At 39.9% G+C, this 13779-nt stretch overlaps 1 protein-coding gene across 5 annotated transcripts in view; it reads right to left on the bottom strand.

Annotated features, from left to right (window-relative positions):
* Positions 1–13779, bottom strand: part of APP (amyloid beta precursor protein) — a 143651-nt gene that overhangs the window by 79755 nt on the left and 50117 nt on the right. For all 5 annotated transcript variants that reach the window (XM_021532419.2, XM_021532420.2, XM_077790946.1 and 2 more), the window contains 2 exons: positions 2642–2754; positions 1025–1218 (listed from right to left, as the gene is read on the bottom strand). In XM_021532419.2, coding sequence (XP_021388094.1) covers positions 1025–1218; positions 2642–2754 — 307 coding nt within the window. The remainder of the gene's footprint in view (positions 1–1024; positions 1219–2641; positions 2755–13779) is intronic.

Raw genomic sequence — 13779 nt, 5'->3', positions numbered from 1 at the left:
TTATTAGCAAGTCCAAACATAACACAATTCAGACCTATAAACCTTCTGCATTATCCACATAATTTGGTCCCCATTTATTTTCTGGTTATTCCTTGAAATAATTTGCAATCAGCCCCAAGTTTTAGATTTTGTGCATTATTTGTACAAAAAAAATAAGTAGAAGCACTGCATTAGTACAGTATAAAGTGATGAAAGCCTGAGGAGCACAAACAGAATTTGAACACTGATCTTAGTTTGTGAAGAAAGCCATCTTTGCAAGTTGTTGACATCCAGTTGCAAGGACATGACACAATACTCTGCTCTTCCCATTGCTGTCTGACATGCTCAGGAGAGTGATATGAAAAGGCTTTAACAGCACCAGACCACTCAGTTACCACTGAGTGTTATAACACAGTTATAATCCATATCTGGTTCAAAATTAAAAATGTGCACAGGGGATGGGAAGGGTAAGGACAGGGATGGTATCTTCTCACCCATCACTGCCTTGCAAAGGAAATCTCCGTGTTCCTTCTCAACAGCAACAAACTAACAAATCTGTCAAAGGCTAGATAATAAGCACATTTTTTTTTAGATCATGTTTAGAAACTAATTGTCAGCAGAAAAATATTCTTATGGCAATAACAGCACATAGATAATGCCTCTTAGGAATTAAGGCATTTCAAGAACTCCACTGGTTATATTGGCTGATATCTGCTGCAGTACCCCAGACTGCACATGAAGCATTTTAGGAGTACAGCATTTGTCATTTATTTGTCAAAAAACATTAATGCGTTTTTGTTATAAATATGGCAATAATTTTCGCTGAAGAAATTATAAAGGCACTAAAAAGTGTGCCTTAAAAGTGTATCTTTTAACAATAAACTTTACTGTAGATAGCTAAAAATAAAAAGAATAGAGCACTGATGCTTTCAACCACTGTAAATGCAAGTTCACGTGTAAGGTGCAAAGACTCTTCTATGCCAAGGTCTTTTAGAGAGATTTTTGGCATCTTAATAACAAGTTGAAGGGTACAAAGTCACTGTACCTTCCATCTGCATAATCTGCATCTGCACCTCCCCACCAGACATCTGAATCATCATCTTCAGCATCAGCTGAATCAAGATTGTCACTTTCCTCTGCTAACGGGCAGCAGACAAACTCCACACCACGAAACTTGTCAATTCCACAGGGCAGCAGCATGCCATAGTCATGCAGATTCATGCTCTTCTCACTACAGGACTGCAGAAAAGAGGGGAAAAAAAAGCAGCAACAATATTGGTATGGAGGAAGACTAAAAAAATCTCACAGAGAAAACATGAAGGGACTGCATACTACCTCAGGAAGTTAAAGCTGGTGAACTGCATCATCTCTGAAATTTGAGATACAATTTAGAAAGATCATACTTGCATTCTCTACTTTACTGTAAGCAGCTCCCTACCTGCGTCCACTGCAAGCAACAAGCTCTCCTATCAGTCTTTCCCAGAACAAAAGGCTTATCTTCTCCTATATACATGACAACTCCTTATCTTCCTGTCTAACATCCTCACAGGCTCTGCCTCATAAACAGAAAACATGATGACAAATTAACTACTTGATATATTAATCCCAATCCTGATGTATTATGCTATTGAAAATTTCACCTCAATGTAAATCAATATTTCAAATGCCTCTTACACTGGAAACACACTGTGTCTGGTCTGACAGCTCTGCCAGTACAGTACCTCCTAACTTTGTTTGGAAAACAATCAGTTGGGCGTAATTATACCTTAAAAATATAGTGATACAGAACAGATAAAATACCAAAAATGGTTCATGTTGCACAGTGAATGTTTTTCCAGGCCATTGCCATTTCAAGTTTGCAAGTAGTCAAAGTTAACTAGACTTCCTCTGTGTGCAGCTTGGTACCTTACATGTTTTATTTAAGTATAATTCAAACAAGAACTGAAAATGTGAAAAGCTGCTGATCACATTTCAAATTTCATCTCCAGAAGGTGGACTAATGTACAAGTTAAGAGGTTCCAAAAAAAACAGCAATCAGAAATTCTGGAAACTCATCTCAGTTTTTATTCCTAAATCTCTCTGTGTAAAGAAAAAGAACCTCTAAAACACATTAGCAATTGTAACACTAAGTTTATTTCTATTTTTAGTAAAGCTCTGTTAAATTGTAAAAACTCTGTGCCTGTGGCTAGTCCTTGTTTGATCAGCTCTCCTACCCTTTTCTGCTAAATTTCACATCGTGCACTCCCTGAGTGATTTCTGAGTTTGATCTCTGTGAGCATCTGGCATACCAATATCAACGATAAATATTGGATAATATCTACCTGGGATAATGATTCAAGGCAAATCCTAGGCATTTAGTGCTAACACAGGAAAATGAATGAAGCAGAAAACACAGTGAGTTTGTGAGTGATTGTGAAGAAAATAATAGTGCTGTGAGAGAGGGTCAGTGTTCAAAGGTCAGTGGTTAAGTATTCAGTCATGGACTCTATTGTGCTCTGACTCCCATTTTCTATCTTACAAAAAATCCCAAAATGCTTTTCATGCAAACATTGAAAGTATTGCTTTTTGTTTTCCGTGCTGCTGCTATATTTTAAATCATCCTCAGAAGAGTGACACAGCTTTAAAGAAGGAAGGCAGGAAATTTTAAGACAGATGAATGTACCTCTTTAGCAACAGTATGCCAATGCAGGTGAGTTTCACACACATCCATTCTTTCCTGGTGAAGGAACTTGCACTTGTCTGGCACCAGAAGGGCATCACTCACAAACTCGCCCACTGGAAGGGAAAAGAAAAGAAATTAACATTCAAGAAATACTACTTTTACTTCAAATACCTCATCCTGTTAAAACTCTAGCTACTCCTAGTAGCTTTTGTGAATGAGTGGCAGGTTTGCAGAGAATGCAACAGTTTCTAGATGGTGCTTCAAATTATGACCACCTTTCAACTTGCCATTGCAAAGGAGCTCCAGCCTTTGATCTCATACATACTTGTTTATGAACACCTCAGCATAATAAAACTTGCAGGACCCATTGCAGATATGTGTGGTGCAGCATGAAGTCAGGAGTTGGCAGATCAAACTCCAGGACGGGGAATACAGGGGCAGGGAGGGACAACTATGTTGGGCATCTTAATGGCAGTAGGGAATGGATATGAAGTGTTCTGAAATACTTAGGTGCTCTACATAAAACAAATGACACCATCACCTTGTTTCAAAGCATTTAAGAATATTTCCATTGATACAGTGGTAACAGCACCACAGTTAACTCAGTTATTTTTGTTGCTGCAGCCTCTTCATTGCATCCTCATTTCATCAGCCAGATGAATTCATGTTAGCCCAGAAGATTGATAAACAAGTAGAGTTTATCAGCCAGGAAACAAGATGATTCATGATGACCAGAATATCTTGTCAGATCAAAGTGGGTGAAGAGCCTTTTTCCCAAGGACATAACTGACCAGAGACTGCTCCATCTTCCATAGCAGAACAAAAATTTACATGCTTACAAAATGAACACTGCTCACAGCATCAGCACTCAGAAACTCAGGTGCTAAGTAACATCATTTATTAGACTAAAATCACATTCTGATGTTGAAATTAAATAACCCCAAACCCTCTCAAAGATATTTTTAAAGGGAAAATTACAGAGTACTTTAGAGAAGTGTATATACTGAACATATACTGGATTGTATATGCACATTACTCAGCTCCCTTAAAGTCCACTTGTCTGTAACCTACAAAATCTACAATCTGTGTTACATGAAAGAATCAAAAGGGTCCAATGGCTATTAGGATGCAATAATAGGTTAACTGATCAAAATGAGATGACTACAAGTTCTTGAGTAGAGACTCATCTCAGGGAGCTAATGAAGTGGCCCTTAAGGCTTACAATTAAAAAGTCAGTTTTAAAAATAGCCAACACCTAATGCATACCTAAAAAGCAGGATTCAACAAACATACCTCTGCTATATACCACATCAAGATGTGTATTTTGCAGTAAATTCCTCTCTGTATTTCAGTGTTTTGATCTGAAGCCCTTAAAGTCAATTAGTCAACTGGGAAATAGTAACTAGTTTCTGTAACTTAGTTAACTAGGAGGGAAAAATTGTTATTTTTATCCTTCCCTAGCACACCCTAATGCCTGCAAATTAACAGAAACATTTTCTAGAGGTATCCACAATTACCTTGCAAAGATAATGAATAGGTACACTTTATGGTAACCTTAAATACAGAATTTGCTTTTTCATTTAACAAAGTCTCAGTTCCCAGTGGTGTCACACACAACTCCTGCAGTGAAAGTTGCATAAACTTGCAGCTTTTTGGAGACTAGCCTGGAACATACCTGAACTTTCCCAGGACACAAGTAATTGGCAACTGTTAATGCTTTAATTTAGTCAAGTGCCTGAGCAGCTGACAAACACACAGAGGCTTTGCTGAAGACTCAAGAATATGATGATTTATGATATATATATGATGTAATGCAGAACTGCAGTGTCCTGCAAATGGGGAGGAATAACCCTGGGCATCATCACAGATGGGGAGCCAACCTGCTGAAGAGCAGCTCTGTGGAGAAGAACCTGGGGGTCCTATTGTACAACCAGCTGTCCCTGGGGACCAAGGAGGCCAATGTCATCCTGGGATGCACTGGGAAGAGCACTGCCAGCAGGTGAGAGGAGGTGATCCTGCCCCTCTACTCAGCCCTGGTGAGGCACACCTGGAGTGCTGTGTCCAGTTTGGGGCTCCTCAGGACAAGAGAGACAGGGAGCACCTGGAGTGGGTCCAGGGTAGGTTACAGAGATGATGAAGGGATGGAGCATCTCTTATGAGGAAAGGCTGAGGGAGCTGGGGCTGTTCAGCCTCATAAAGAGATGATTGAGAAGGGATTTCATCAGTGTCTGTCAGTGCCTGCAGGGAGGGGTCAGAGCAGGGACCAGGCTCTGCTCAGTGGTGCCCAGCAATGGGACAAGAGGCAACAGGAAGAAACAGATGCACACGAAGTTCCACCTGAACATGAGGAAGAGCTTCTTTCCTGTGCAGTGACCAGGCAGTGGAACAGATCACACAGAGAGGGTGTGGAGTCTCCCTCACTAGAGATAGTCCAAAACCACATGGATGCAATCCAGTGCCACATGCTCTGGGATGATCCTTCTTGAGCAGGGAGGTTGAACCTGATTGCCCACTGTGGTCAAAACTGGCCCACTCTATGATTCTGTGAAAAGTAACAAAATTGGATGTACCACTAAGTTGCATCCACCAAATGGAAGATGGAAAGCTGTAAGTCCAAAGTTCTGTGAAATGCAGCTTGGGCTGCATTGTCCTTAAAAGCATGTATGAGTATGCAATAATTTAAAATAAAGCACATTATTTTTTGAGCATCTAATCGTATCAAACAACTCATAACAATACACTACACAGATAGTAGATGTTCAGATGTCAGTGAAGATACAGTGTTAGATTTGACTAGCACATAGAAAATGTGTATTGCTTTAGAGAATCATATTGCTTGAAAATAAGGCAACAGCATCCTCACAGTAACCCAAATTCTCATTTCAGATGAGGCTCTATGTTGCAAACAATTGCTGAATTTCACAGACATAAACAATCCATTGTAATAAGCCCTCCTCTGTCTTTTGGAAGGAACAGAGGACCTGGGGAGAAGGATGGCTGCTCATGGTAATACTCCCTCAATATATAGAATTATAGTAAATTAGGTGTGTGAAAATCTAGGCAATAGCAATCACTTGCAACTTTTCGTGTGATTTCTATTGCCTTCAGTTCTGTTTTTATTACAAATAAAATTTAACTCTATCCATTATTTAGACCCAGAGCTAATGTTCTAGAAACCTTTTTCATTCCTTGCACGATAATTACTACTGAAGTTTAAATACAAAGCTTTAAACTTCTGTTCTATTTTTTTGTTTCTTTCTAAAATAAATTAATGCTCAAGTAGCAGTTTGACAAACTCGACTGAAGTAATTTGACAACTGTTTCATTTGCTTGGAGTAGTCTAATAGAAACACAAATCCATCAGAAAGAAGCACTTCTAGCACTTTAGGCTTGCAGGCAAGCTTCCACCTATATTGTTCCTGTACTTGTTTAACTTTCAATTATGCTGAGTCATGATTTATAGCATTCTTTGTTTTTCTTGAGTGAGTAACCCACAGATTACATTGGGAAAACAAGCACATATTAAAGGAGAGCAATCCTGCACGTCCAAAGAGAGGCTCTAAAAATAAGGAAAAACTGTAATACTACTTTTCTTTGCCAGTACATACCACGAAGCTATGCATTACTACACTTCTTTGACTGATGGAGCAGCCCAGACCAGTGCTGGTTGTAATTTCTACTGTCAGGTGATGGGATTGCCAAATTCAACTCCAATATTATTTTTAATTCTAACACAGCAATGTACGGACTCTGCTGGTCCTCAACGCCCTGCCTGTTTTGCTTAAGCAGGATAAGCACTTCCCTAGGTAGCAGCACTGCTTAAAAGCCTCCCTGGCCCCAAGCTGTCCCCTTGTCCTTACCAGCACTTTGCCACTGATCCCCCAGCAAGCCAGGGTAAACCCTGACCAGACCATGGATGGGGGGGCTTGCAAAATCTGTACCAACCACAAAGCATTGGTATCCTTACCACCAACAACACTATCTCTGTCTGACTTATATTTATCACTATTTTACAGCACTCTTCTGCCTTCTTCAGCATCTCTTGTATTTTGACTACAGCTGGAAAGTTGTCCTGTGCAGAGGTACTCTAATAATAAACCATGATGGCACTATTTTTCCATTGATGAGTTTATAAATCCATACATTCTCTCAGGTTATCCAACACGGCAGTGTTAACACCTACTTGTGTTCCAGCAGCTGCTCACCCACTTTTGTAGGGAAGGGCTGGTTAAAACCAGACCCTGGTGGCTTATGGGTTTCTGTCCATCTGGAGGAAACAGGGGAATTCTGAGTAGAGGTTGTGTTACCACATTAAAACCCACCATCATGTGCCCGTCATTCAGCACCTGAAGGCTGCCAACATCCTGCTCAACATACTGCAAATTGCTTCTTACTTAACTGTCCACTTTTAACTGCACACAACATGAATTGTATCAACATAGCAAGCCACATTTTAATTTAATTTTAGAAATATCATCTTTGCCTCCATAATGCCAGTAACCCCCCTCCTGATATTCAATTGTCCATTGTGTTTGTAGCAGACTTCTTTTATTGCTCCATCCTGGTGTATCACAACAGGTTACCAGCTCACATTGTTCAAAAACAGTTTTGCCGGATGTTATAATGCCACATTTTAATATTTAATAACTTTATTTCAGTCAAGGAGATTCTATCATCTGAAAAATACTCTTGGAACAACAGCGGATTTTTTGCTGTAAGACCAAAAGTTCTGGTCCAGAAATTTCATTTTTCAACACAGCAAATACTAAGAATATCACTAAGAATCAACCTCTAACAAAAGAATTGGAATTATAGTGAAGGCTACCATTCACACAATCTTTAAAATCTTTTGTCTTGTGAAAAGCAGATGAAAAACTAAAACTTTACAATTCTAATAAACATTTATAGGGAATGGCATGTTTATTTATAGCATTGTGGATGTATGTGGGGACTCGTTTTTTAATGGACATGCGTACTCTTGGGAACTCCTGAACCTTTTTTATTACCCTAATTTCTATATGCATAGAATTTTACAATAGGTTCAGGCATATTCATTCTTCTGATTTTGCGTTACACTTATAGCTAGTTACACTTGTACTCAGTTTTTATTAGAAAGTACGGAAAGAACTCCTGGGTCACTCTGTCTGTTTCAAGATCCGAGGAGTCTTTCTTATTTTTTCCTTAGCTGGGAAAACTTTGCTAGTGCTGCAGTTACTAGAGTAAACAATGTATTTCACTTATGTTATTAAGCTCAAAGTGGTACACTGTTGGGAAGGATGGATAAATATAATTATTCATAAATAATACAGCCAGGATGAGAACAGTCCTCCCTGCTGGCTGGACAATGCCCTTGCCTACGGATGGGTCCAGAGGTCAAGTGGACTGTCCCATCTCACCCCCCAAAATGTATGGGTCACCCCATACCTGTAACCCTCCCCTAAAACATCAAGTGCCTGTAACCCCATCGACCCAAGTCTTGTTCCAGCCCACCTTGAAGCCCCCTGATAAGGGTTTTCCGAGGGACCAGACTCCCTCTTGGAACTTCCCCCCTCATAGGACCTCCACCCTCTCCTAGAGCAACAGCAGAGGCGAGAGCAGCCAAGGGTGGCAAAACAAAGTGTAGCAAAGAGTCCAAAGCTGTGACAGGAGCTGCGGGGCTCCGGGAGGACGTGGGGTGTCGAGTTAAAGCACAGCAAAAAGCCCAGAGCAGCAGCAGGAAACAGCAGAGCTGGGCAATGGCAGACGGGCTTCCACAGAGGGAATCAGCTCCTCCTCCCCGTGAGGCCAGGTGTTGAAAAGATCCCAGTTCAACAGCTGCTCTTGGAAGCGAAGGCTCACTCAGAGGAACCAGCGAAGGACAAAAACTCCGCAGTGGCAGTCCCAGTCCGCCACCAAAACAATTGTCTCCACTCCGATCCAGAGAGCCAAACAGGGAGAGGGGACTGAGCCCAACCCCTGACCCCCAGCCTGGTCTCCCACTGTCTCTGCACTTTCCAAGAGAAAATCCCCCAGCTACCAAGCTCAGTCCTCAGCTAAGAGACAGCAGCCATCTGCATGCTCTCCCCCCATGGCCACATCTTTTTTCTCTTGCCATCTCTCCGGCAACAAATGGGAGAAAAATTCAGAGAGAAAAAAAAAAAAAAAAAAAAGAAAAAATTCTAACCTCCAACATCTTCTCTAGGAAGAAAAAGGCTCAGCAAGTCAGCATACTCCTAACAAGATGATTGCCCTGTCTCTGTAATGGAAGGCATCAAGGCAAAGTAGTGAAAAATAAAAGCACTGTGTGAGACATGGACCTGATCAGCAGATTTTCCAGTCACTCCATAAACTAAATAGAATGTGAAGATCTCATCTACACTGAAGAGAAAGAAAGCAAAGATAAGATGATAAAGGTAAATAAAAGAAAATCCATTACAAAACCAAATACCTTCCAGCAGATGGCTGGGCTCCAAACCAAAAAGTGAGCATATTCAGAGAACTACTTTCAAACAAAGCTTGTTAAATTTTGCATGAAGAGGCAGTGCACATGCTGAGGGTATGGGGCTCAAAGCTTCATTTTCATGTCACCAACAAGAACAAAGGCCTTGCAAAAACAAATTTACAAGCTCAAGTGCCTGCACAGTACATATGTGAGAATACTCAGAAAAATGTGTCACTTCTCTGTGACTTTGTATAATTATCCAGAGTCATCCCACACCTGGCATGATGCCAGCCAAGGAACAGATCAATCCCTTTTCTGTGTTGCTGCCCTGGGGCTTTGCTCTGCCCTGCTCCCCAGCTCCAACACCTCTGCCAGGTCTTGTGCTCACACAGCCACATGTCTTTAGTACATATTATGTTATGCATACAGTATTACATCTATTTAAGCAGATAAGTAGCTTTAGGAATTTTTATTAAGAGTCACATCTACCTAAATCTTTATGTTTTCTAATTTATAACATTGGTGATTAAAAGTAAGCTGCCATCTGCATGAGAGAGCAAGCCATATGCACTGGCCTGGAGTTCAAGGAAACAAAGATTTCTTGAGAATGTTTTTTCATTTCTTCAGAAGTCCAGAAAAGCAAAGAAGATGCAAAGCACCTAGATACTTAATTTTTTTTTTAGTAATGTTTTTTTCAATGGTTTATGAAGCACAATTATCTAGCAATAAAATGAAGCAGCCATAGTGCTCTTCACTGTATTAGACTTGGTACTATAGATGAAGAGAAGAGGCAGAAGAGGCTGTGCCAGTCAAAATGTGATTTGAAGGAGAGTTTGCTGCTGTGCTCAGCCACCAGCAGGGATGGATGGATGCCTGCTCCAGTCCCTGGCATGGCTATCCTCTGAACTTGGGCAGGACACATGTTAAGCCATATGGTTAAAGATCTTCATTCTAGTTTGAAGGACTTAAACAGCCTATAGTAAACAAGGGATTTGTAGAGTTCTTAAATATAAAATTTAATTTTAAGTGGAAGTTACAGGCCTGTGAGAAAATTGCCATTCACTTTTCATAAATTTAGAAAGGTTTATTAAATCTTATCAAAAATATAGCAGAAGACTGAATAGAGAAAACGTTACGGCGCCAGAAGCAAAGGATTTTCCCCACCATGTACCCACCCACACAATGGAGGTTTTGCCTTTAAACCCTTTAGCCCCTCCCAAAATTCTGTCAATTGACCCCTTCTTCACTGTCCAGTGGTGGAGTTTACTTCCTTAAATCTTGATCTGAGGTCAGATGTTACCATAGTGACAAGCCGACCCAAATATCCTAACCATGGCTGTCCCTTGATAACAACTCAGGGGGTAAAAAAACCCTTTTCATAATCTATATACATTATATTGGTCTGTTAATTGTGAGAGTCAATCATTGCATTACTCATCTATCACAATCCCCCCTTTTCCTTTTCCACAGATTATTTGGCTCGCACAGTTTAACTCAGTGAGTCATACTAGCATCTGTTGATGTGGGCAAGGACAGAGGGAGCCAAAGGGAAAAGAAACAAAAATTTCCCTAGTCACCCTTAACCAGAATGAACAGAAGGCCATTACAGAGGTCCTGTATGACTTTTACCCCCATCTACCTTGCCTATAGGGTTGCTACCCATAGGAACTGTCTCTCAGTGTGAGTAGAGGCCATCTCAGTCTTGCCCTCCATTCCCTTCTGTATTCAAAGACAGTTGTGGAATAACAGAGGTATGTTATGGCCTTTTGTCCCTACTTTACTACGCCTACAGGGTTGCTACCCACAGCAGAGCTATGGTGTCTTCTTGGTAGCAAATAAAGGGGTCAGCCCAGTCTTGCCCTCCTTCCTTTGTTCCTTTGTCTTATTTTCTTAAGGAAGCTGCCCCATCACCTTTTACAGTCCCTTATGTACTTCCCCTCAACAGATGCTCATAATTTCTCATTAAAGCATGACAAAAAACAACAGTTCTCGGGCTGGCTGGTGAAAGCTTGACTCTACTTTTTGAGCGTGTTGGTGCCTTACTGGTTGTCTCTTGGTCTCTGCTTGAGAGCCAATCTTGTCTCACCCAATCTGGATATTACAGTCCATTCTTTGGGTTCTTCTACTGGGCCTTTAACTCTGTTGGCATGAGTCCATCCCTGCTCTGCAGTTTGCACGGCTGATTGGTTTGTGAGCAGTACCTGAAAGGGACCTTCCCACTGATGAGTTAGAGGCTGATCTCTCCATAACTTATTCATTGCCCAATCTCTGGGATTAATATTATGGATTCTGAAATCCAGGGTGCTAGTTTGAGGAATTGCCCCTTCATGTCTTAGTTCTTCCAAGGTTTGTGCTATAGACATATTTCTTAGCCCTTAGCAAACCAAACCATATTGGTTTGTGCTTCCTCCCAACCCAAATCTCATGATATCTCTGCCCTTCCCAGAGAAACCCACAGGTAAAAAGAGAGAGTAGTGAGCTGCATCCTTCCCATGAGTTTGGCACTTCCTTATGTCTCTTCAGTGCCAGGTTGCTATTGTCTCCTAGCAACACATATCGGAGGAAATTCTCTGAGAGAAATAAATGAAAGAATCCTAAACCCCAACACATACCAGCACTCTGACAACAAAAAACCTACTATATATATATACTACTGTTATATTACACATATTGATTTTTTAATATATTTTAATATAAAAATATATAAAACTGTATTTTTAATTTTTTTTGCAACGATTAACAATCATTAACTCTTTTACTGTGCTCCTTAAAAGCATGTATTTCCTGAAAAGTAATTCTAATGTTTTGGTCAACTATTTTGGAAAGTATTGTGTTATTTAAGAAAGTATTTGTGTTATTTTAGAAAGTATTTGTGTTATTTTAAAAGATCTAGAAACCACTTAAGAAATTCAAAGTGATTAGCTTAAAATGTAATGTATAAGAAATGATCTCTCACTTTTAAAATTTCAAAGGTCTATTAAACCTTAAAAAAATACAACAAAGGACTGAATAAGGAAAAGGACACTCCCAGTTTGTGATCGGCAGCCAAATGCTCGTATACAAAATGGCTATTCTGCCTTTTATACCCCTAGGGGTTGCATCAGCTAACCCTGGTCCCTAAAGTCTCTCAGTCAACTCTTCTTTCCCATTTATTAGTGGAGATTCCTTTCTTGCAGATTGATTTGAGGTCAGGTGTTGTCATGCCACGCCCCCCCAGCAAGAAGCTTTTACAGAATGGAGAGGAAGGGGACATCAAAACAAAAACCACAATAAATAACCATTCATCAATAAAGCTTCTTCTAACATTGCACACCGTATTCATCCCCTAATTGCGAGAGGAGATCATTATATAACCTAACTATAACCTAATGTCACCTCCCGATTAAATGGATAGTATTAATATAAAAAACTGTTGAAAACCATATAAAACACACCACAGACATACACAACTCAAGTGAACAATAGCAGAGTTTGTCCAGCAGCTGCAGGCACCCTGGCAGTGTTGCTAATTTGCTGCATTGTTTCATGCAATGAGCGGTGGTTCTGCCATTCTGAGACCCAAGGGGACTGTCTCTAGAAGCACTAACAGACATACACAATGATAAAAACAATGAACCGTGCCCAGTGTTCCCCAGGAATCACCCATCTGCTCCTGCACAAACCAAGAGTTCAGTGAGAACATTGGCTTTTGCTCATGATGTGTACATGGGACAGAGGACAGTGCAGGCTCAGACAAGGAATGACATGTCACAATCCACTGTTCCCTGCATTTCCAATACTTTTCCAGTGCAGTTTCAACACCATGACTCACAACCAAGATTCTCCTTTCCACAGTGTCAATCACTGTGATTTTTTTCCTGCTCTGGATTTCAGAGCTCAAAGCATTCTTATTCCAAGTTTCCCTGATTTGTTCAGTTTTGATGTTGGACTTAATGCTCAAGAAGAATCACAATGCCACTTATAAAAGGGACCGATACTGCTCTTTCATCCTACCTACAAGATAATGAACTTGAAATACAGACTAAGGAAATCTTCAACCAACATTATAAGCCATAAACAGGATATAAATAACAGAGAAGAAGAAAATATCTTAAGGAGAAATTTTTGTTAGGGGTTTGTTTTAAAAAATAATTAAATGCAACTATAAAGAAACATGGAATCAGATTTTTCACTGTAAAGGGAAAATTAAAGACCATTTAATACATTCATCAGAAGCCATCAAAGGGGAAATGAATAACCATGTTTGTTACACAACACATCATCTTAGCTATGAAAAATGTGTATTTCATAATTGGTTCTTCAAAAATATCAAATTGAATACTATATGTGTTATGGAGGGTTATTTTGTAATACTGTATTAATCCTTTTTAAGTAGTGTGTTAAATATAGTTTTAGATTACAACATAATGTTAAAATAGAAACTATGTGATGTAAGATTTTTTTTTTACTTACTCAAGAAAGGGATAAGATAATCAAGAAACTCTTTGCACAAAGATAACAGCAACAAGACACCTAAAGAGTTACTGCCTCCTTACTGGAAAAGACAAACATTCTTCCACCTTCTCTCCATATTTATGAAACCACCAGGATTAAGGGGAAGAAGTTGACAAAAGCCAGGAAAGTTCTTAATATGCAAGGAATTTATGCATCATGTATGCAATATATGAATATGCAACAGGCTATTGCTTTTAAGGGTTATTACTTTGTTCACAAGGTG

The sequence above is a fragment of the Lonchura striata genome, chromosome 2 (assembly GCF_046129695.1).
Source record: "Lonchura striata isolate bLonStr1 chromosome 2, bLonStr1.mat, whole genome shotgun sequence".
Taxonomy (NCBI): Eukaryota; Metazoa; Chordata; class Aves; order Passeriformes; family Estrildidae; genus Lonchura; species Lonchura striata.
The sequence above is the reverse complement of the archived record's forward strand: the minus strand, read 5'-3'. Positions and strand labels throughout refer to the sequence as shown.